Below are 23,785 nucleotides of genomic sequence, written 5' to 3'. Positions count from 1 at the left end.
GGCTGGGCCCATTCACCTGTATTTTAGCAGGCCCTGTAGGGAGTGGGAATGCACACTCAAACTTAAGAATCTCTGGTTTAATTCTTTTTTTTTTTTTTTTTTTTTTACAGTCAGCACTGCAATGGTGTAATTAATTCCCACCTGTCCTTTAGAGTATAAAGTTTGGACCTTAGTTCAAATGCCACTTTCTCAGGGAATCCCTCTTTGAACCCCAGACTGGGGGCTCGTGGCACCCTCTCCCTCTCCTTTATAGCAATTATCACAGCTGTAATCGTGTCATCCATTGAAAGTCTATCTTTTCTGGACAGGCACGGTGGCTCACACCTGTAATGCCAGCACTTTGGGAGGCTGAGGTGGGCAGATCACTTGAAGTCAGGAGTTCCAAACCAGCCTGGACAACATGGTGAAACCCCGTCTCTACTAAAAAATATAAAAATTAGCCAGGCATCATGGTGGCATGCGCCTGTAATCCCAGCTACTCAGGAGGCTGAAGCAGGAGAATCGCTTGAACCTGGGAGGCGGGGATTGCAGTGAGCCAAGATCGTGCCACTGCACTCCAGCCTGGGCAACAGAGCGAGACTCCGTCTCAAACAAAAAAAAAAGGGTCTGTCTTTTCCATGGGCCCAGGGAAGGTGTTCACTTTTTCACCAATCTACCCCCCAACACCTAGAACTGTGCCTGGCACGTTGTAAGTGTTCAGTAAATACATGTTGAGTGAATGAATGACCATATAAGTAAGTCCTTCCTCCTCCAGCCCTCCTTCAGCAAACGTTTACACTTAAGGTGTGCCCATACTAGGCCAGGTGCTGAAACAAACAAACAAACAAACAAACAAGAAGATACAATCCCTACCTTCAAGGAGTGAACTGCCTAAAGGGCCAGTAACTGTGGGGGCAAATGGATTGAGTTAGGTCTTCAAGGAGAGATGGACATTTGCCAGGCAGAGAAGTCAGGAGAAAGTCTTGCTGGTAAAAGGAACAACATATGTCAAAATGCACAGTGAGATGGAACAATGCAGGGAGTTGAAGTGGTGGAAGGAACCACAGAAAATGAAACCAGAGAATCAAGCTGAGTTGCAATGGCCAAATGCCCCTAGTTCAACATGAGGATGAAGAGTTTGGATATTCTTGTATGGGCAGGCACTGAGGAGCCAGTGAATATCTTCAAGAAAGCAAATGACCTGATTTCTGTTTTTTGTTTTTTTTTTTTAAATCACTTGGGTAATACAGTTTGCAAAGCCAAGAAGGGCAGGTGCATTCATTCATGTATTGCCAAAGACTACATTGAGTGTAACCATGTCCTGGGTTCTGGGATTCCTTGGTAGGCAGAAGAGACCTGGCCACAGGGATTGGCAGCCTGTCCCTCCATCCATGCTCTCCTTAGCCTCTCTCTAATAAGCAAGAGGGTCATAACCACCCCCAAGGCCCCTCCCTTTCCCTCAGTACTGTCCTGGGCCCCTCCCTGCAGCCTCCAGGGACAATCCTGGTGCCTGAAGCCCCTGGCTCTCGGGTTTCTGCTTTCTGCGAGAGGGATTCTAAAGGGTTCTTCCTGGGCAGGAAGGCAGCCAACAGGATCTGCAGGGGCACAATGGGCCCCTTTGTTGCTTTGCCCAGAGCCACTCCAAGAATAGCTGTTTGCTCAGCTCAGACAGGGCTGGTGCTGGGGCATAGGAGGGTGTGGGGCCCTGGAGCTTCGATGTGGGCTGGGCGTTAACCCTCTGGAGCCTCTGAGGCCTCCTTTGGTTTCTCACTGGTCCAGAGGAATGAAGGTGGGCAGGAAGCATCACTTACAGTAACTGAGTCAGGGTCCTAAGAGATCATCTTGTAAAACATTTTTTCCTAAATAGAATTGTGTGCAGAAGCTCAATATATAAAACCAGATGAAATAATGGTGGCTCTGGGTCAGGTGTGGTGGCTCACTCCTGTAGTCGCAGCACTTTGGGAGGCCAAGGCAAATGGATCATTTGAGGTCAGAAGCTCAAGACCGGACAGGCCAACATAGTGAAACCCCATCTCTACTAAAAATACAAAAATTAGCCAGGCGTGGTGGTGCATGCCTATAGTCCCAACTACTTGGGAGGCTGAGGCAGGAGAATCACTTGAACCTAGGAGGCGGAGGTTGCAGTGAGCCGAGATAGCACCGCTGCACTCCAGCCTGAGTGACAGAGCAAGACTCTGTCTCAATTTAAGAAAATAAATAAATAAATAAATAAATAGTAGTAGTAGTGGCTCTGGTTAAGGCAGGGAGGAGGTGAGTGGCAGGAATCCAGCAGAGATATCCCAAGCTTTCTTTTTTTTTCTCTTTTTTTCAGACAGAGTCTCGCTCTGTCACCCAGGCTGGAGTGCAGTGGCACAATCTCAACTCACTGCAACCTTCACCTCCCAGGTTCAAGTGATTCTCCTGCCTCAGCCTCCCGAGTAGCTGGGACTACAGGCACACGCCACTATGCTCGGCTAATTTTTGTACTTTTTTTAGTAAAGATAGGGTTTTGCCATGTTGACCAGGCTGGTCTTGAACTCCTGACCTCAAGTGATCCACCCACCTCAGCCTCCAAAGTGCTGGGGTTGCAGGTGTGAGCCACTGCACCCAGCCATCCCCAGCTTTCTAGAGCCTTCTTCCTCACCCCTTTGCCCAGGACCTCTTCTCTGCACTCTGGACTCAGCTGCCTCTGCTCTGGTTCCATCCTCTCACCTAACACTCGATGAAACTGAGAGAGAGAAAGTCCCTGGCCCAAGGCCACCCAGCATATTGATGAGCAAAGCTGAGACTTGCAGGAGAGGAATGCTTCCCAGACCTGTGGCCACAGTTTCCCAGACTCTCATGGCTTTGGCCAAAATCATCTTCAACCTGTCGTACTATTAATACTTTTCTTTAACCCAACTCACATTTTTCTTAATAACTTTATTTTAAACAGAGATTTTGTAGCATTACCATAAATAGCAAGACTTTATCAGTCACCATAAAAAGATACTGTGTTTGATAAACACATAAGTCTTCTAGATTGTTCCTCCCTGTGCCACCTAAAGCATCCAGGGTGTGTATTCACACCTCTCCTTGGGAGCGGCTCACCTTCCATCCCACTCACCGCTGCCCCTTCCCTTGGGTGTGTATGATGGGCCAAGCCCTGTGCTAGACTCTGAAGAACGAGGATGGGAGAGGCCGGACCATACCCTCAGGGGACTTATAACCCAAAGGAGGGCAGGTACCACGTGGCAACACCACTCAGCAAAACGTGGCCCCAGCCCTAGGAGGAGTGAGAGGAGAACTATGGGCAGGAGGGCGGCAGTCCTCCTGAGGCGTAAGGACTAACAGATGAACACTCAGAATGTGCAGACCCCCTCAAGTCAGGGGCAAAGCTGGACTCAAACCCAGGTCCTCTGCACGTGCACCCTTAGTCCAGGGCTTTTGTCCAGACTCTGCACCCCTCTTAATGATGGATGTGGCCAGGCGCAGTGGCTCACGTCTGTAATCCCAACTCTTTGGGAGGCTGAGGCAGGTGGATCACCTGAGGTCAGGTGTTCAAGACCAGCCTGGCCAACATGGTGAAACCCCAGCTCTACTAAAAATACAAAAATTAACCAGGTGTGGTGGCGGGCACCTGTAATTCCAGCTACTCTGGAGGCTGAGGCAGGAGAATCGCTTGAACCAAGGCAATGGAGGTTGCAAGAAGCTGAGATCATGCCACTACACTCCAGCCTGGGTGACAGAGAGAGACTCCTCCTTAAAAAAATAAAAAATTTTAAAAAAAGATGGATGCAGAGAGGGGACAGCCGCAGGCCATGACCAAGAGGTTCCAGTCTCACATCATCCCAGGACAGGCTGTGGAGTTTGGAAGGGGGCAGGACAAGAACCAGAGTGACCTTGGGGTGTCTTCATTGAGCTCCTCTCCCAGCACTGGCCACAGGCTGCCGGGTCCTTCCCCATGCTCCTATCAGAGCACAAGACCAGGAGTCTTTGCCCGTAGCCCCTGAAGTCTGTGGCCCAGGTCAGAGAGACGCTGCCCGGCAGCCTCTACAGATTCACGCTCGCGGCTTTGGCCGGCCCAGGGCTCTGAACAGTGGTCCACAGTGCTGATTGTCTGGACTAGTGGTTCTCAAGGTGTGGTGCTGGGATCGGCAGCATCAACAGTTCCTGGAAGTAAGTTAGAAATGCAGATTATCGGGCTCCACGCCAGACCTCCTGAATCGGATGCTCTGAGATGGGGCCCCACAGTCTGTGTTGTGACCAGACCTCCAGGTGCCGCCGCCCCAGCCACTGCTGCTGCGCTTTGACAGCCACTGGCCTATACCTGTCATTCAACCCTGGCCACTGTTTCCGTCTTCAGCTGCCCCAGCACCCTCAGCCTCCGCCATGCCGGCCAGCCTCTCCAGAGATGGGATCCACAGATCTGCAGCCTTCAAAGAAAAACGCCCTATAGATTTAAACAGCACCCCTCATGATTCTGATGCCTGCTGCAGTTGAGAACTCCTGGAGCCCAAAAGCGCCAGGCCCCCAAAATAGCAGCTGTGCCTTTGAGACAGGCTTACACCTATGTGTTAGTCACAAATCCCACGAGAATCCCACCTAAGTCCCTCTGAGCCCTCTTGGGCCTTCAGACCAGTGGCTGGATTTAGCAAAGCCGCCAGCCCTGAGCACCTTCCTCCCTTAGTCCCCTGTCCTTCCTGTCACCTCTCCTTAAGCCAACAACACACCATGGACAGGGTGGCTTAAAAACAAATTCATCTTCTCACAGTTCTGGAGGCTGGAAGTCCGAGATCAGGGTGGCGGCATGGTCCGGTTCTGGTGACGGCTTTCCTCCTGGCCTGCAAATGGCCACCTTGTCGCTGTGTCCTCACATGATCTTTCGTCAGTCCATGGAGAGAGATCTCTACCTACCTATCCCTCCCTCTCTTGCTGCTCCTCCTCCTCCTTTCTCATCTTTCTTCTCCTATTTGATTAGAAGCCTGCCCTTGGCCAGGGTGGCTCACGCCTGTAAACCCAGCACTTTGGGAGGCTGAGGTGAGTGGATCACCTGAGGTCAGGAGTTCGAGACCAGCCTGGCCAACATGGCGAAACCCCGTCTGAACTAAAAATACAAAAATTATCTGGGTGTGGTGGTGCACGCCTGTAATCCCAGCTACTCGGAAGGCTGAGGCAGGAGAATCACTTGAACCCGGGAGGCAGAGGTTGTGGTGAGCCGAGATCATGCCATTGCACTCCAATCTGGGAAACAAGAGTAAAACTCTGTCTTACAAAAAAAAAGAAGAAGAAGAAAGAAGAGACAGGGTCTTGCTCTGTTGCTCAGGCTGGAGTGCAGTGGCACAGTCATAGCTCGCTGCAGCCTCAACCTCCCAGACTTAAGCAATTCTCCCACCTCAGTCTCCTGAGTAGTTGGGACCGCAGGCGCATACTAGCATGCCCAGCTAATTTTTTAATTTATGTAAAGACAAAATCTCACTATGTTGCCCAGGCTGGTCTCAAACTCCTGGGCTCAAGTGATTCTCCGGCTTTGACCTCCCAAAGTGCTGGAAGCAGGAGTCTCCTCTTAAAGCCCCCCCATCTCACCTGCCCCAGGGCTCCCCCTAACCCTCTCTCATCTCTCCCCACAGCGCGGCCCCAGCCGGGGCCCAAACCTTCAGCCTGAAGCACTCGGAACGCGTGCGGGTAGAGGTGGTGCGCGATGGGGAGGCCGAGGAGGTGGCCACCAATGGCAAGCAACGCTGGCTTGTCTCGCCCAGCACCACCCTGCGGGTCACCATGAGCCAGGCGAGCACCGAGGCCAGCAGTGACAAGGTACCACGGCAGGAAGTCCAGCCTCCGCGGGCCGGGGGCCATGCTGGGATAGAGGCAGGCTGGACCAGCCCTGTCCCTAGAAACCGCATGTGAGCCATGTGTCATTTTCAGTTCTGCAGTAACCACATTGAAAAGGCAAAAAGAAACAGGTCACATTAATTGTCTTAATAGATATTACTTAATCCCATCTATCAAAATATTATCATTTTGACATGCCATCTATATAAAAAATATTAACAAAATTGTTGTTTTTTGTTTGTTTGTTTGTTTGAGACAGAGTCTCACTCTGTCGCCCAGGCTAGAGTGCAGTGACACGATCTTGGCTCACCGCAAGCTCCGCCTCCCAGGTTCACACCATTCTCCTGCCTCAGCCTCCCGAGTAGCTGGGCCTACAGGTGCCCGCCAACATGCCCAGCTAATTTTTTTTTTTTTTTGTATTTTTAGTAGAGACGGGGTTTCACTGTGTTAGCCAGGATGGTGTCAATCTCCTGACCTTGTGATCCACCCGCCTTGGACTCCCAAAGTGCTGGGATTACAGGCGTGAGCCACTGCGCTCGCCTGTTTGTTTGTTTTTAAGAGACAGGATCTCACTCTGATGCCCAGGCTGGAGTGTAGTGGTGCGATCATAGCTCACTGCAACCTCAAGCTACTGGGCTCAAGCAGTCCTTCTGCCCCAGCCTCCCAAGTAGCTGGGACTCCAGGCACCTGCCATCATACCTGGCTAATTTTTTTTTTTTTTTTTTTTTTTTTTTTTTTGTGGAAACGGGTTCTTACTATATTGCCCAGGCTGGTAGTTTGTATTCTAAGAGGCTGGGACTCCAGGCACCTGCCATGATACCCAGCTAATTTTTTTTTTTTTTTTTCTGTAGAGACAGGGGTCTTACTATATTGCCCAGGGACTCCAAGCACCTGCCATTGTGCCCAGCTAATTTTTTTTTTTTTTTTTTTTGAGAGACAGGTCTTACTGTATTGCCCAGGCTGGTAGTTCATATTCCTTTTCCATACCAAATTTAAAATTAGTGTGAGTTTTACACCTTATAACACATCTCCATTCAGAACAGCCGCATTCCCAGCACTCGGTAGTCATGTGGATGTTGTGAGGTTAGACCATGGAATGATGGTTTCATAAAGGATGAAAAGTATAGACAGCTGAGTGATAGAAAGTTTAGGGGCTCAGAACCACAGAATCGTTGGAGCTTACAGTCACAAGTGTCCTTGGTCTCTCTGTAAAATGGGGTGCTGAACGCCTATGGGTGATTTGTCCAAGGGGTGAGGCTGAGACCAGAACTGTCTCCTTGCTGGGTTCTGTAATTATGAACTTTACCATGTGCCCCATCACAGTGATGGCACTGAACATGGTCCAGAGAAAATAGCCTCAGCCCTGTCCCCTCAGTAAGCACTAGGCATGCAACATGGCAGATATGGGCCCCCTCCCCCCGCCAGGCAGCAGAATGCACACAGTGGCACAGGAAGGCAGACGGCACCCTGACTGCACTCTCAGCCAGCAGGAGGGGAGTCCACAGTCTAGTTCAGTTAGCTGAGGGAAGCTGCCCGCCAACCCAGGAGTGCTTCCTGGAGGAGAGGGTTCTAATGCTTGGAGAGGATTGGCTTGACAGGCTGTGAGGGACAGCAGTTGCTTCAGGTTTTCCTGCTTGTGATCTGTGATCTCTGCTCTCTTTTCTCTCTATCCCAATGTGCCTCCTCCCCATCAAGGTCACCGTCAACTACTACGATGAGGAAGGCAGCATTCCCATTGACCAGGCGGGGCTCTTCCTCACGGCCATTGGTGAGTTAGCGTGGCTGCTGTCTCGGTGCCTTCATCTCCCAGGGCCTGGCACTGTTGTCCTTCTCTGGGGCACTTAGGCTGTTCTCAGTGCGGCTGACCTGGTACTTGGAGCTTCTTCTGAATGGCACAGTCCTGGGGAGGGATGTCACATGTCCCCTGCCCCGGCTCTTCCGTACTGGGGTGGGGACTTATCTGCAGGAAGAGGCACTCCCTGATTCATTAGTAATTCCCCCCAGTGTCAAGGTCCCCTTCCCAGGCTCTGTGGACCCTAAAAGAGAGAAAGGAAAGTGTGTCCCTCCCGCCCCCACTTCTCCCCTGCAGCCTAGAGAAGAGTGTCCCTCTCATGGCAAGCAGAATGGCCACAGTCTATAAAACTAGCAGCTGTTCTTGACAATCCCAGCTGCCCCCTGGTTCTCCCCACATTCAGCCCTGAGGGTGCATAGTCCTTTATCTGATCCACAGGATGGTGAGGCCCAGAGAGGTTAGGGAATTCATTCAACATCACACAGCAACTGGGTGGCAAGTTGAGTCCAGAACCCAGGATTATCCCTGTCTCAGGTTCTGTCCATGGCATCACACTGTCCTGCGCTGGGTGCCAGGCCTGCACGCCAGGGAGGCAGAGCCTAGCCTGGCTCTACAGGACACTGGACTGTGATCATCTGAACTCTCCATCACCCCACCCCCTGAAATTGAGGCATTACTTTTATGGCATTTTATTTCATTCTTTAATCATAGAATGTTAAAGCCAGGAGGACATTTCAGAGAGCCATTTTGTTCATCCAGCCTTGGTTTAACATTGACAGAGTTGCCACATGGCAGAGGAAGGGAACTACCGGTTATTGAGAGTCAACTGCATGCTGAGTGCTTTAAAAATAATGATGTGGCCTCCTTATTGCAAACCTACTCTGTGTCTAGAGCTGTGCTGGGCACTTTGATGAGGAGCAGGAGGGGGAGGATGATAAACACCTGATATCAATTGAGCTCCTATGGTGTGCCAGGCTCCAGTACTCAATGTTTTACCGTCACGATTTCAATCTCTTCTTCCAACTGTTTCAAGGATAGACATTATTATCATCCCCATTTTATAGATGAGAAAGTCAAGGCTCAGAAAAGGTAAAACAAAGAAATACTTGCCTGCAGCCACATCTCCGGAAAACGGTTGGTGAGATGCCAAGTCATTCCAGTTATCCCACATTCTCAGGGTGGGTCTCAGAACCTCCCCAAAATACAACCAGCTCCCAAGCCAGCCCCTCCCTCTCTAGCCCTGTGCTCTCAGCTGCTGAAATAGGCTTAGCAGCATGGCCCTTCTCATTCTTGGCTAATCCCAAATGGGCTTGGTTGCTGGTCCCCCTGTCCCTCTTTCTGCACCAAGGAGGTGCCCAGCCCTGGGGTAGGGAACCTCGGGATGACCTTGGTGAGGGCGGCAGATGATAACCAAAGACTCCTGGGTTGTGCTGAGCCCTGGCACGTGTGTGAACCTTGCATGCACACAGCACACAGGCAGTCTCAGATGACAGTCCCTGAGGAAACCTAATCCCACTGAGACAGGGACACCTGAGGACGGGGGCAGGAAGGACAGGGGCCTGACACCTATCAAACGACAGTGATCCCAGAAGACTGACTGCACCATTAACAAGACTTCCACCAAAGCAAGACAGCCTTAGGATAGATGGCAAAATAAGGGTCTATAAGGAGGCAGGACTGGACTTTTCCTGCTCGCTAGAAGATGATAAAGCTGTGCTTAGAGGAAGCCCACGCAGAGTTGGCAGCATGGCTGAGTCCCAAAAGATGCCACATGTGCCCAGGACAAGTGACCGAGTTCATCCGTCCGAGGTCTCTTAATAATTATTTAACCGCCACAAGTTCCAGATATTTAGATTCCATGGGCCAATCAAATGTCCCCTCTCCCCACCCCCCAAAAATGAGAAGACTAACAGTTTTGACGCTTGGCAAAAAAGAAAAAAAAATACGTTAATAAAACAATTTGAGGCCAGGCATAGTGGCTCACGCCTGTAATCCCAACACTTTGGGAGGCCAAGGTGGGCAGATCATGAGGTCAGGAGTTTGAGACCAGCCTGGCCAACATGGCGAAACCACATCTCTACTAAAAATACAAAAATTAGCCGGGCGTGGTGGCATGCACCTGTAGTCCCAGCTACTCAGGAGGCTGAGGCAGAAGAATTGCTTGAACCCGAGAGGTGGAGGTTGCAATGGGCCGAGATGGTGCCACTGCACTCCAGCCTGGGCGACAGAGCGAGATTCTGTCTCAAAAAGAAAAAAATTACTATCAACTATCACCATCATTTTAACTCCTAAGTAATAGGCAAGGCATAATCTCAGAATAAAAGACAGTCATGGCCGGGCATGGTGGCTCACGCCTGTAATCCCAGCACTTTGGGAGGCCGAGGCGAGAGGATCACCTGAGGTCAGGAGTTCAAGACCAGCCTGGCCAACATGGTGAAACCCTGTCTCTACTAAAAGTACAAAAACTAGCCAGGCGTGGTGGTGGCCGCCTGTAATCCCAGCTACTCAGGAGGCTGAGACCGGAGAATTGCTTGAACCCAGGAGACAGGGGTTGCAGTGAGCTGACACAGTGCCACCGCACTCCAGCCTCGGCGACAGAGTGAGACTCTGTCTCAAAAACAAAACAAAACAAAACAAACAAACAAAAAACAGAATAAAAGACAGTCATTCAATTACAAAAAGAAAACTTTATGAGAAACTAACCCCATTGAACTACTGTTTCCTGTTCCAACAGAGACCAGGGTGAAAATCTGGTTTCCCTTGGGAACCACTGTTACGTCTGTCCCTTCTGGGTCTTCTCTTTCGTCGAGCATCTGCCCCAGGAGCCCTTGAGCCCCTCATCCTGAGTAATCAGTCACTCAGGGACAGTGCCTCAGAGGCAAGGATACCCCAAATATCTCGAGATGCTGGGACTGTCCCCCAGGCACAAAAATATATCTGAATCTCTCTCACCCTGGTCCTATCCTGAGTCCACATTGAGCGGAAAGAGCCTTGGCTTCAGAGTAGACAGAAGTAAGCCTAAGATCTTTCTCTGCCCACCTCCAACCACCTTGTGACCTTGGACGAGTCACATCATCCCCCTGAGCCTTGGCTTCCTCATCTACAAAATGCACTTCACAGAGCAGCCTTGCATGGCGTTTGCAAGGATTCAGTGGGATGCTGTGTGCTAAGGGCCTGGCACAGAGTGAGTGCTCAGTCAATGCTCTGCCTGCTTTTCTCCGTTGCTCTTGGGGTAGCCACATTTTCTCTCTGCCTGGGTGAAGTTAAAGAAACGTAAGGTCTGTCTATCTTCCTCCTGGAATTTGGGAACAAATTCATGATTCCTTTGGCCAAATCAGGCTCTGGGTCTTGGTCCCAATCCTGCTAAGGACTTGCTGTGTGACCTTAACAAGTAGCCACTCCCACTAGGACTCACTTTTTGCAAACTATAAAATGAGGGGTTTGAGCTAATTAATCCCTAAGGACCTTCAAGACTCTGGGTAGGGTTGATTTGCAAAGACTTCCTTTTTTTGGGAGGGATGGGGGAGAGGGAGAGGTGAGGTGTGGGGAGGGAGGAAGAATCCCACCCTATTTGAGGTCCTGGCAGTGGAAGGAGTACCCACACGCGGGCCTCAAAAAATTTTAACATCAGCCTGAGGGGCTTGATCCTATGCCTTCTCGCCAGAGCCTGGGATACTTGCCCTGGTTGGCTGTGGGGGAGGGAGTCCTTCCTTTCCACAACACCTCAGGCTGCTTAGTAAGGCAAGAAGGCCAGGCACCCTGCCACTCTCTGGCGACCCTCCAAAATGCCAGTGCCTCTCGGTCACAGCTGAGGCCTCAGTGTCTTCATTCTCAGGGCAGACTGCCTTGAACCCAATCCTAGTGACATTTCCCGTCAATCTGCCCCACACCCAGGGGCCACCTGACGCCTTGGGGCTATTCTGGGGAGCTGAGGTGGGATCCAGAGCCTCTGGGAAATGTTGTCTGGAGCCCAGAGGCCCTGAAGCGGAGGTCCTCTCCCTCCTCCCCCTCGGGAAGGCAGAGCCATCCCAACAGGCAATGCTCTGGGCATGTTCTCTGCCCCTCCCCGCAGCATCCCCCTGGAATCTAGTTAAATCAGACACTGGGGGAGGCCTTACAGGGGTGAAGTCCTAGGGGCATGACTACGGGGTGGGAGGTCTCTGAGGGTGAAGGGGCCAGAAGGTCATTTCAGTGGATTACGGGGACAGGTCATGGGTCATGAGAGAGGAGTTATGAAACCCTGTGAGAGGTTGGGAGGACGATAAGGGAGCCACGCTGTGAAATGCCCACATTTCATAACAGGAAGGTAACAAAACCTGTCTGAATTCAATAAATGAAGAAATCACAATAAGCATGAGTATTTAGTATTAGGGAGGTTGCCTCAGGCAGCCAAGGAGAAGGGCTGGACAAGGAACTGCTGTCTTTCTTTAGAAAGTGTGTTACTGTTTTATTTGATTTTGTTTGCACTGTGTCCAAATATTACATAAATAAAATGTTTACATTTAAGAATTCGTAATGAAATAAAGCAGTCTAGAGTGCACCATAATCTCTCTCCTAGCCCATGGCCCCACTGCTATAATGAACCCACCACAAGGAGTCCCAATGTAATGTCACCTTGCAGCCTAGAGACGAAGGCCACAGGGCTGCCAAGGTGGGGACGTGGGCACTTCCTCTGGGAATGACCTTCAAGGGAGCAAGTCTTGGGTCTTTGACTTTGGGCTGGGCTTTTGGAAATGGCTTGTGGGGAAGTCAGCCTGTGTTCCTTGCAGGGAATAGCAGAGAGAAGGCATCTGGAGCCTGAGGCCCTGCTGAGAACCTGGCTCTGCTCTGGGAACTTCGGTGGTCACTTCCCTGCTGGGAGCCTGGGTTTCCTCATCTGTATCGTTAGGGGGTGGGGGTGATCACACCTCCCCTGGGGTGGCCGAGAGAGCACGCCATGGAAAACGCTGTGCACCTGCAGAGCAGGATGCCCGCAAGGGAGAGATCGTTACCTTGAAACGGACAGAGTGGCTCCCTAAAGAGGCTGGACCTGCAGCTCTTCCCAGGGAGGAGTTTCAGGAAGCTGAGTTCCCTGAAAGGCAGCATTCAGTGGGCGTGACCGGCTGGAAAGTTCACAAAGGTGCAGGAGCCAAAACCAATCTTATTCCTGCCCCTGCACCCCAGCCTCTTTACCAGCCCCTGGTGGTACCGCCTTCCCTTCTTTCCCCTGGGGTCCTTATCCTGCAGCGGCCTCCCAGATTACCAGCCCGATTTGCTGACAAGTGGCTTCTCTGAACCTGGGTTTGCTGCCCTGTGAAACGGGAGCCATGCTATTTATCTCATGGGACTGTGGACGCCTTGAGAGCAGGTGCTGTGCCTCCATTGCCCATTGCCTAGTACAGTTTCCGGAGCACAGTAGCTCCTCAGCAGTGAAATGTGGAGTGAATGCAATTGGAGGCAGGAGGTTACAAATTATGCCTTACAGCACCTAACTCACCGCAGGGCCGCAGAGGCGGGGACACAGAGGGCTGCCTCTCCCAAGGGCCAGGCGCCCTTGCAGCCTCCTTCTAGACCAGAGAAGTCACGTGCAGGCCTAGGGTATGCAGGCTATAGGCAAAGGGAGGACCTGAACGTGATCTCTGGACTCAATTGGGCTCGGTTGGCCCAGAGAAGGGTGACATCAGTGCGCTTCGTGTGCCAGGACCCTCCTTTCCATGCCCTCCAGGCAGAGGGTGTGCCTGCCAAGGGGACTAACCAGGAATGCATTCATTACCACCCAGCACCCACCAGGTCCAAGTCATGCTCAGCGTGAGACGAGCCCACTCGGGCAGCTCTAGGGGCCTGGAACCTGCACACGTCACGTATGTGACACTCGCAACACCTTCCCAACCACATCCCTACTCAACCCCATCCGTCTCCAACTCAAGGCAATTTCACCTCCCAAGGGACATTTGACAATACCCGGAGACATTTTTGGCTGTCGTGACTGGGAGGGATGTTACTGGCATCTGGTAGGTAGAAACCAGGTGTGCTGTTAAACATCCTCCAATGCACAGGCTGTACCCACACAAAGAATTATTTGGCTCAAAAATGTCAGTAGTGCCTTCCATTGCAGTTAATGCACCTGCTGTAACCAGGAAGGGCCCCATGTTACAGGTGAGGAAACTGGGGCTCATAGAGGTTGTCTAACCTGCCCAAAGTCACACAGCTTATAAGCAGAGAACCAGGGTCTAAACTCCACCTTATCTGATGACAAACCTTTTCATTTCCCTACAGTCTCCACAAAGCCTGTCTCCATGGCAGGCCTAGGGATGCTGAAGGTCCCTTCACCAAAAGAAGGGATAAGTGGGGGCCTGGCCCTGGTTCCTCCATCTGGACTCACAGGTGCCCTCAGACCAAGAGGGGTTAGAGACAGCTTCCCACCCACAGTAAAACCCTCAGTCCTTGAAGGTGGGATCTAGACCACTGGAAGTTCTTGGAGAGAAAGAGACATGCACACACAGGTGCACGTGTGCACACCTATGCGCATGCCCGGGTAGACTGAGAAAGGCAGTTTGGGAATGCTATGCCTGTAAGTTTTCAGAATATGAACTATGAATCAGACCAACTGCACTGTGTACCCCAGTTCTGCTAGCATCCCTATGTGACTTTGGGCATGTGACTTCACCCCTGAACTGAGGCTCCCAGATCTGTGCATCGAGGATCATTCCCCAACCCCCAGCAAGAACAAAGAAGTGGTGGGAGGACCTGGACCTCCCCGATGGCAGCTCTTGCAGCCATAAGCTACAAAGTCCACCCAGTGTCTGCCGATGGTCTTCAGTGGGTAGTGGAATGTTGAGGCAGGGGGTTGTGTAAGATGATGTCAGCGAGGTCCTCCCTTTCCCGTGAATGACTGAGACGCACCCTAATCCCACAGGTCTTCCTCGTGCCCCTGCCCCACCCTGCCTGGCAGGCTTAGCAACTCACCCATGTCTCTTCTCCCCAGAGATCTCCCTGGATGTGGACGCAGACCGGGATGGCGTGGTGGAGAAGAACAACCCAAAGAAGGTACCTAGCTATCAGGGCAGGCACCACCCTGAACCCCGGGGCTTCTGAGGGCACAGCCCCAGATCGTGCAGGCAGCCATGGTTCTCCCACCAAGCAGGCAATTCCCATTTCACAGCTCAGGAGACCGAGGCCCAAGACAGGCTCCCAGACACACAGCATACCAATGATGGAACCCACAGACGAGCTCAGGCATCTTATAGAGACGGCTACAGAGCAGGCTCCTGAGTCCTAGTTTCTCCATCCTGTGATGGGGATGTCCAGTTCATGGAACTATTGGAAAGGATAAATGTGCCTGCTGCAGAGGAAGCACTGTGAAGGAATTTGCTCTTGTTATTTTGCCTCTTTTTTTAAGACTGGGGAGGTGGGGGAGACAGACCCTCAGGACAGAGGGTTGCATTCATCATTCTCAGTTCCAGATGCGGTATTATCTCTGCTGGTGCATGCACAGCTCCTCTCCTCTTTCTATTTATTCATTCATTCACCATTCATTCATTTGTTCCCTCATTCATTTACTTATTTTCTTTTATCTTGCGTTCCCCACTCCCATTCTGCTGCCCCACAGAGGACCATTTTGCTGGGTTTAATGTGTCTCTTTCTGCTGTGGTGACTCTCAGGAGGCATGTGGTGTGGTTGGTGTGCATGTATTTTTAATTTGTGCAGACAGCATGGTTTCTCCATCTCGTTCTCTTTTGTACTTTTCCCTCAACACAGTTTTTAGGCTCCATCAGTCTTGCTCTGTGTACATTCAGGCTGTTGCTTCTAACTGCTTTCCGTTTTCTGCCCTTCTGTATCATCTAAATTTTTGCTGTGGGCATATGTGACTTTTATAATAACACTCTGAAGCCTAGGGTAAAGTATACATAGCGGGGTACTTATGAAGTGAAATAAACACAGCCTGATGAGAAGAAGCCTGGGTCCTAGAAGCCTGTTCCCTTGACTCTCTACAGGTCAGGAGAGGGTTCTCAGCCCTGTGGGAGAGTCCCTTCTTCTAGGATCGTGAGCAAGGCTTGCGTGAGACCAGGGCCAGCCTTGCACACTCATTCTCTGAGTCTGTGGCCAAGCCATATGAAAATGAACTCCACAGAGGCCTCTGAGGCCCAGCAGCCCCAGGTGAACAGCTTCCAACCTCCCCCAAGGGGCTGTGCAGTCTTGGCAAAGTCACACAATCCCATGAGCCTGAACTTGACCAGAATTTCTAAATCTGGGCCAGTGAAGTTTTCACATTTTCTTCAGTCATCCCATAAATATTTGCTGAGCATCTTTTATGTTCCAGGAGTGGGTCAGGCCCAGGGGATGCAGAAAGAATAAGAGAAACACAGCCCTGGCCTTAAGGAGCCCATGGTCCACATTAAAAATTGAGTGTTGTGGATGGCTGTCTCATCACAATTGTCCTAAGTCCTCCCAAAAAGGATGTGTACCGTGCCAGATGTGGATCTGGAAAAGCTGCTCTGTCCTAGAGAATCAGAAAGGCCTCCAGGAAGAAGAGACAGTTATGATGTAATAAAGGAAGGGTAGAGTGGGCCAGGTGGAAAGGGGCAGGACGGCAGCAGAGGAACTGGCATGGGCAAAGGGCTGGGAGCTTGAGTCTTTTGGGAGCAGAAAGGCGCCAGGATGGGTGGGGCAGAGTGAGCGAGGGGCAAGGTGGAGGAGATGAGATAGAGAGGAAGGCAAGTTTCACCAGGCCTTCCAGGCCACAGCAAGGAATCAGGGCTTCATCCTAATTCAACCAGGAGCCCCTGACCTGGCTTCAAGCAGGGAAGCAACACGATCTGGCCCGAGTTTGTTCTAGTAGCGCTCTGGCTGCAGTGTAGAAAGTGGAGCACCGTGCAGGTCCTATTTGGAGCACTAGGAGGGCGTCTGGAAACAGCTGGGTGTCATCCATCCAGGCATCTCCTCCTGAGCTCCCCTAGGGACCTCGGGACCTGTGGTAGAATGTCCGTCTGCTCATTTCTCTGGCCAGCCTCCACCTCCCTGCCTCCACCCATGCCAGATACCAGCCGCATCAGACAGGAGGCCCGTAAATGCCTCGGTCAGCCTTCCTGTCTCTGCGCCTTTACTGAATTTGCCTTTGATGCCCACGTTCATCTTCTGTGGACATCAGTCTTGAGATTCACATTTGCCAAGTCACAGCTGCCCCAGTAGGTGGTGGCTACTCTTTACCCTCATCCTGGGGCTGTCTCTCCGGTGTCCCATGGGGTCTATACAAGCCTAGAGAAGAGAGCACTGACCTTTCTTCCTGCCACTGTAGGCATCCTGGACCTGGGGCCCCGAGGGCCAGGGGGCCATCCTGCTGGTGAACTGTGACCGAGAGACACCCTGGTTGCCCAAGGAGGACTGCCGTGACGAGAAGGTCTACAGCAAGGAAGGTGCCAGCAGGCCCTGCACTTGGGGGGCAGGATGGGAGGAGTGAAAAGATTTATGCCCAGTCCTGGGCTGGGCTGAGGGTGAGGCAGGTGTGGACTCAGGCCTCTGGGGATGGTGGACACAAATACCACTCTTGCTTAAAGCCAAAGGCAAAACCATAGGAAATACATGAGGGCCGGGCGTAGTGGCTCACACATGTAATCCCAGCATTTTGGGAAGCCAAGGCAGGTGGATCATGAGCTCAGGAGTTCAAGATCAGGCTGATCAATATGGTGAAGCCCCATCTCTACTAAAAATACAAAAATTGGCCAGGCATGGTGGCATGCACCTGTAATCCCAGCTACTCAGGAGGCAGAGGCAGAAGAATCATTTGAACCCAGGAAGCAGAGATTGCAGTGAGCCAAGATCACACCACTGCACTCCAGCCTAGGCAACAGAGCAAGACTCTGTCTTGGGAAAAAAAAAGAATAAAAAGAAAATAGACTAGAAGGAAATTCCCCAAAAGGTTAATCATCTCCAGTGTTGGAAATGACAACTAGTTTTTATTCTGTTTTATGCTTTGCTTTGCTTTTTTCTTTTCTTTTCTTTCTTTTTTTTATTTATTTTTATTTATTTATTTATTTTTTTTCTGAGACAAGGCCTTGTTCTGTTGCCTAGGCTGGAGTACAGTGGCATGATCATAGCTCACTACAGCCTCAACCTCCTGGGTTCAAGCCATCCTCCTGCCTTAGCTTCCTGAGTAGCCAGGATTACAGGCACACGCCACCATGCATGGCTAATTTTTTTTATTTTTGTAAAGATGGGGTCTTGCTATGTTGCCCAGTCTGGTGTTTGTCTCCTGGCCTTAAGCGATCTACCCACCTCATCCTCCCAAAGCACTGGGATTACAGGTGTGAGCCACAGCACATGGTCTCTTTATGCTTTTCTATAGTTTCCATTAATACACATCCATGGGGACTTTTTCCTGATTATCAAAGTAAAAGGCATTGGGAAGCTGAGGCTCCAGCAGCAGATCTCTTCATTCTCACCTCCTGTCCCTCAGATCTCAAGGACATGTCCCAGATGATCCTGCGGACCAAAGGCCCCGACCGCCTCCCCGCCGGATACGAGATGGTTCTGTACATTTCCATGTCAGACTCAGACAAAGTGGGCGTGTTCTACGTGGAGAGTGAGTGACCCCAGCCCAGCCCAGCCCTTTCTAGCCACCCATCCTCCTCCCCTTAGCATCTGTGGCCTTCACAGGTGCAGGTGCCTGGAGAAGACCTGGATTGGTCTCTGGGTGATTGTAACATGGCAATGCTGCTGTCCCATGAAGTTGAAAGACTCCATGGGGACACATCGCTCCTCCTCTCAAAGGAGTCTGGAGTGACATGGGTCTATGTAGAACCCAGAGGCCCTTCTTCCCGACGAATCAGGGGAGGAAGGGCATTTGGGCACTTCTTTTCTGGAGTCATGTCACCTTCAGGATGCCTGAGGCAGGGCAGGCACCACCTCCAGGTATTTTCTGCCATCTCTGACTTTCAAAGACCCCCTAAAGATGCAGTGGGCACCCTCGAAGAGTTGACCCCTTGCTCCTCTTGATGGCAACAAGTGTCCTGGGCCCCCACTGTGTAGGGCACGGACTCCTGCCCTGGAGCTAGTCCTTGTAGCTGCCGGCTCTGCCTCACCCTTTCTGTGAATATGTGTTGAGCTCTTCGGTGCCAGGCGCTGTTCTCAGCTTTGAGATCTCTGCAGTAAACACGACAATCACACCCTGCCCTCGAGGAGCTGCCAGTCTAGCAAGAGAGACATAATCAGTACTACAATTGGAGGAAATGAAATAGAATAAGTGAGGAGAATGGCAGGGAAGAGGCACTACTAGATGGGTGCCTCTGGAAAGGCCTCTCTGAGGAGGTGACATCTGAGCTGAGACTCAAACGAACGATAAGAAGGAACCAGCCACTTGTGAGCTGAGGGAAGAGTGTTCTAAGCAGAGGGAACAGCATCTGCAAAGCCTGGAGGAGGAGACCAGTTTGGAGTGTGGGAAGAGCAGATGGAAGCCCAGAGCAGGGTTGGGAGTCAAGGTCAGTGAGCTGGGCCAGGGGCCAGAGCATGCAGACTGGGTTTGGATTTTATTCTGAGTGCAATGGAATGCCATTAGAGGGTTTTATGCAAGGGACTGTCATAATAATGATGTATGTATTCTAAAAGCTCCCTCAGCAAAATAGTCGGCATTGCAATCTGCCATGGTACAAGGCGGGTTGTGGGGTGGCGGGCGGGGGGGTGCTTCTGCATGCTCAGCTGCCTAGTGGGGCCAGGATCTCTGGCCCGGCCCTGGACCCACCTCTAGACAGGCCCACTAGATCCAGGGCACTTGCCAGGAAGTGAGTAGGGACCCCGGACCCTCCCATCAGAGAAGTATTTAGCCAGGATGGCAGTGGCCAGCAGTCACCCAATGCCAGTCCGCCTTCTGATCCACCCTGGGCTACAAGCAGTGACCTCACACAGGTTGGAATGTGCCCAGAATCAGGCTGGCTCCGCTGCCGCAGGGGGCCGGAGATGTTGATGTTTACACCATCCAGGCTAAGGTTGTCATGGAGGATGGGGTCACCAGCAGAAGCAGGAGGGATGCAAGCAGGACCTCAACCTTGGCCTCTTGACCTTGGTGTCGTGACATGAGACCTGTGGCAAATCATGATGTCTGGACATTATCTAGACGTTTCTTCTCTTTGCTAAAGGGAGTGGACTTTGGTCTGTTTCCATAATCTCGTCCCTCCCCATCACTTGCCATTTGAGACGGGTCCTGAGCAAACAAGAGAAAAGAGGAACTACTACTGCAAGGGCTTTGAGAATGTCCCTCGGAGCCTGTTATCTGGGCTGCCCATCCTGTGGGGAGCAGCCATGACTGAGACGGTGGAGACCCAGAAGAGACAGTTTCCCAATAATGCTGACTCTGGGTGAAAACTCTTCGACAGACACACACACACACACACACACACACACAAGCAAAGGATGACAGATAATTGACCAGTAGCACAGTCTCCTTTTCTTCCAGGTAAACACTTTGGAGTTATGTCAAATTCCAGGTACCCCTATAGATGAGTGAATGTCAGGTGTCCTGGTAGGGTCAGACCAGCTCTCCCCAAGGGCAGGGAGCTGGGTTGGAGACTGAACGACCCCTACAGGGAGTGCTGGAGTCAGGGAGCTACAATTCTGGGTCCAGGCAAGTCTCCTCACCAGCCCCAGCCTTGGGGTGCTCATCTCTGATGTGGCATGGGAATAGCAAGAGTCCCAACTGTCCCGACTATCCTGGTATGCTGGGTGTCCCAGATGGTGGTGGGGATCAAATGAGGAAGGTGTGTCAGGCACTGAGTGCGGTAGCTGGCCTTTGGAAAGCTCTCCATAAATGGCAATTAAGGCTTTTGTTGAAATTATGATGATGACTGTTGGTTATAATGATTGGAGTGGACAGAAGGCTTCAGTTTTCCTAGGAAGACCTGGTGACTGCCTCCGCCTCAAATTCTGCCCAGAACACCAAGCACTGGGGCCTTGCCTCTTTATACAGGGATATGGTAATCCAGTTTGCCCAGGACTTTCCTTGCTTTAGCACTGAGGGCCCCTCATGCCAGGAAACCCCTCAGTCCTAGGGAAACCAAATCAGCTGGTCACACTATCAAGGAGTCTCACTGGGAAGTGGAATCATTCCAAAGTAGCTGGAAAGGTTAAGGCAAATCATACCACGTGCTGGCCAACACCTGGGGCAGAGAGGTCACCGTGGTCAATGGGCCCAGCCCAAGGCACGAGGACCACTCAATAGAGCGGCATTGTTGGTTCCTGCAGAAAGAGCTGGCCACGCTCAGTGTGGGGTCTGTGCCGAGCCAGGGATGGAGGACGGGGGAAAGGAGGCTCCTGGGGACAATGGCTGAATTGTTCCCACCAAGGAATCAGTCCACCCGGAGCTGGCCCCAACTGTCAGAAAGCAGCCCAGAACAGAGGTGCATTGTGAATCACAGGCCACGGGCCACATCGGGAGGGAGAAAGCTGCCGGCAGACGGACTAGAACGTGTCCTCCACCTGCCCCACCACCACCCCGGCCAGATCCCTGTTCCTACCCCAGAATTTGGGGGAGACCCCCAGGTGCTCTGAGCCCTGGGAAAGCTTTGGCTGTGTGGCTTCTGCCAGGACAAGTTGGCTTCTAGGCCTGACTCTCCCCTGAGCATCAGTTCAAGTGCAGCCTGGGGCCTGTGGGCATGGGAGGGCGTAAGTGCTTGGAAGAAAATGTTTGCGTGATGCTAATCTATCTGAATCCACTGAGTGATAGGGCTGTAGGGTGCACACTGTTGTTTCTGGGTGAGCAGGACCTCACTTTCTATTCTTTGGGACTTTCAGTATCTGAATTTTTCCACCTTATTTCTTGGACTCCTCCTTCCCAAGGGAGGATGAGATGGGACATGGTTTCCCTGCCTTCTGTCCGGAAACTATTCAATGAAAACTCCTTCACGTCCTTGTAATACAGGTCCAAGCAGTGTTATCGATGGTTACCCATGGTTACTGAGGTTACTGAAGTTACTGAGGCTGTGTCATTTGCATTGACCCTGTGGCGTGGGTATCATTATCTCCCACTTAACAGATGAGTAAACTGGAGCTCAGGGAGGTTAAGTGAATTCTCTGAGGTTTGGTTTTTTTGTTTGTTTGTTTGTTTTTTGAGATGGAGTCTCGCTCTGTTGCCCAGGCTGGAATGCAGTGGTGTGATATCGGTTCACCACAACCTCTGCCTCCTGGGTTCAAGAGATTTTCCTGCCTCAGCCTCCCAAGTAGCTGGGATTACAGGCGTGCGCCACCATGTCTGGCTAATTTTTGTATTTTTAGTAGAAATGGGGTTTCGCTATGTTGGCCAGTCTGGTCTCAAACTCCTGACCTCGTGATTCGCCTGCCTCGTCCTCCCAAAGTGCTGGGATTACAGGTATGAGCCACTGCGCCCGGCTCCCTGAGGTTTTATAGCTTGTAAAGCCAGAGCAGTATTTAAACCAGGTCCCTCTGACATTGGAAGTCATAACCACCAAGGGAAGCACCCTTAGTGAGATTTATAACCCGGGTCTAATTCGGCACATTGTCCCACAAGAGGAACCCTCCCAAGCCCTGGCTTCGTGGTTCATTCACTTATTTCACACGTTTTAATCAAGCACCTGGTTTGTGCCAGGCTATTCTGGTTACGTGTTCTAACCCTTGAGCATCTGGTCATTAACCATTATCATTGTCGTTGAAAGCACTAAGCTGAGGCTGATTCTGCCCTTCCAGCTCTACAGGGCATAAAGAAATTCCTTCTGGAACTGCGTAGGGTCCTATCTCCATGCCTTTACCAATGCAAGTATCTCCTCTCCCCACCACACCCATTTCTGCCGCCCCACGAGGGCATCTCAAAGGCTGCCTTCCTCTGCTCAAATGCTTCCCATCTCGCCTCCTCTGCCCTCCCCACCCTACCCCAAGTAACCAGACTGGATCTCACCCATAGCTGCCGTTATGACGCTCCCCACATCTGCTGCATCTTATCATCAGCTGAGCACTGCTCTTAGAGAGGCTGCATCTGGACCACCTCTGTCTCCCCGAAGGTCCTTGCCTGATTCATGTGCTCTCAATCTGCCTGAAAATTCCCCCTTGGTCTCTCCCACAGGGAGTGTTGTGGGAGTCATTGGTTCGTTCAGTAGACATTTGTTAAACATGACCATGTGCCAGGCAGGCCCTGGGCCCCACTGGGCCTGTCTCTACCCTCGCACAGGTCACCCACATTTAAAAAGGCTGTGATGAGGCCAGGTGTGGTGGCTTACACCTGTAATAGCAGCACTTTGGGAGTGTGAGGCAGGCAAATCACTTAAGGCACGGGGTTCGAGACCAGCCTGACCAAGATGGCGACGAGACCCTGTCTCTGCTAAAAATACAAAAATTAGCCAGATATGGTGGTGTGCCCTGTAATCCCAGCTACTTGGGAGGTTGCAGTGGGCAGAGGTTGCAGTGAGCCAAGATCGCGCCACTGCACTCCAGCCTAGGCTACAGAGCGAGACTCTGTCTATAAATAAATAAATAAATAAATAAACAAATAAGTAAATAAATAAAGGCTGTGATGGAGACGGCAGGGGACTGTGGGAGCTCCAAGCAGAGCCCCTGGCTTTGTCTCTGGGGGATCTGGGCCGGATTGTTGCAAGTGACACAAACCAAGGCCTGAGGGAAGAAGGGACACGATTGTTTCAGGCAGACGGGACAGCACAAGTCGAACTGGGAGCTTTCAGGAGGGCAGGAGCACTGGAGGAACCTGCCTTTCCGCCCAGCCACAAAAATGGACAGCCCATGCACTGGCCTTTACACCAACACGGTTTCCATGATATGGAGGGAATTTTTGGTACTAATGGGCACGTTTGTGTTTTGTTTATACAAAGGGGATGAGAACTTGGGATTCAGAATTGGACTTGAACCTGAGTCCCAGCTCAGCTATTTACTGGCTCTCTGACTTCGGACAAGCCACTCCTCCTTTCTGAGATCGGTTTCCTCATTTGTGAAATGGAAACAATTATATCCTCCCCTGACACCACTAACTGCTCAGCTGGCAATTTCCTATCGGCCATTCACGAGAGAGCTTGTTCATTTCATAGATGGGGAAGCCAAAAGCCAGAGAGGGTGACTGTCTGGCAAAGCGCCACACAGCCAGCACACAGCAGTGCTGAGAAAATGACGATGACTCCTAGCCATGGCCACTCTGGTGGCATTTTCTGCTTGTGCTTTTCTCTCTGTCTAGAGAACAAACTACTTTGCCCTTTTGTCCCCATCAGTGATACCACCCCA

The 23,785-nt window shown here is 51.5% G+C and overlaps 1 protein-coding gene across 1 annotated transcript in view; it reads left to right on the top strand.

Moving 5' to 3' along the window:
* The window catches only part of PADI2 (peptidyl arginine deiminase 2), a 51,404-nt gene that overhangs the window by 8,375 nt on the left and 19,244 nt on the right, over positions 1 to 23,785 (top strand). The window contains exons 2-6 of the mRNA XM_025392571.1: positions 5,589 to 5,772; positions 7,486 to 7,558; positions 14,547 to 14,608; positions 16,857 to 16,974; positions 18,015 to 18,140. Of these exons, the coding sequence (XP_025248356.1) occupies positions 5,589 to 5,772; positions 7,486 to 7,558; positions 14,547 to 14,608; positions 16,857 to 16,974; positions 18,015 to 18,140 (563 nt within the window). The remainder of the gene's footprint in view (positions 1 to 5,588; positions 5,773 to 7,485; positions 7,559 to 14,546; positions 14,609 to 16,856; positions 16,975 to 18,014; positions 18,141 to 23,785) is intronic.

This window comes from Theropithecus gelada, chromosome 1 (assembly GCF_003255815.1).
Source record: "Theropithecus gelada isolate Dixy chromosome 1, Tgel_1.0, whole genome shotgun sequence".
Taxonomy (NCBI): domain Eukaryota; kingdom Metazoa; phylum Chordata; class Mammalia; order Primates; family Cercopithecidae; genus Theropithecus; species Theropithecus gelada.
This window is presented reverse-complemented; position numbering and strand designations above follow the sequence as displayed.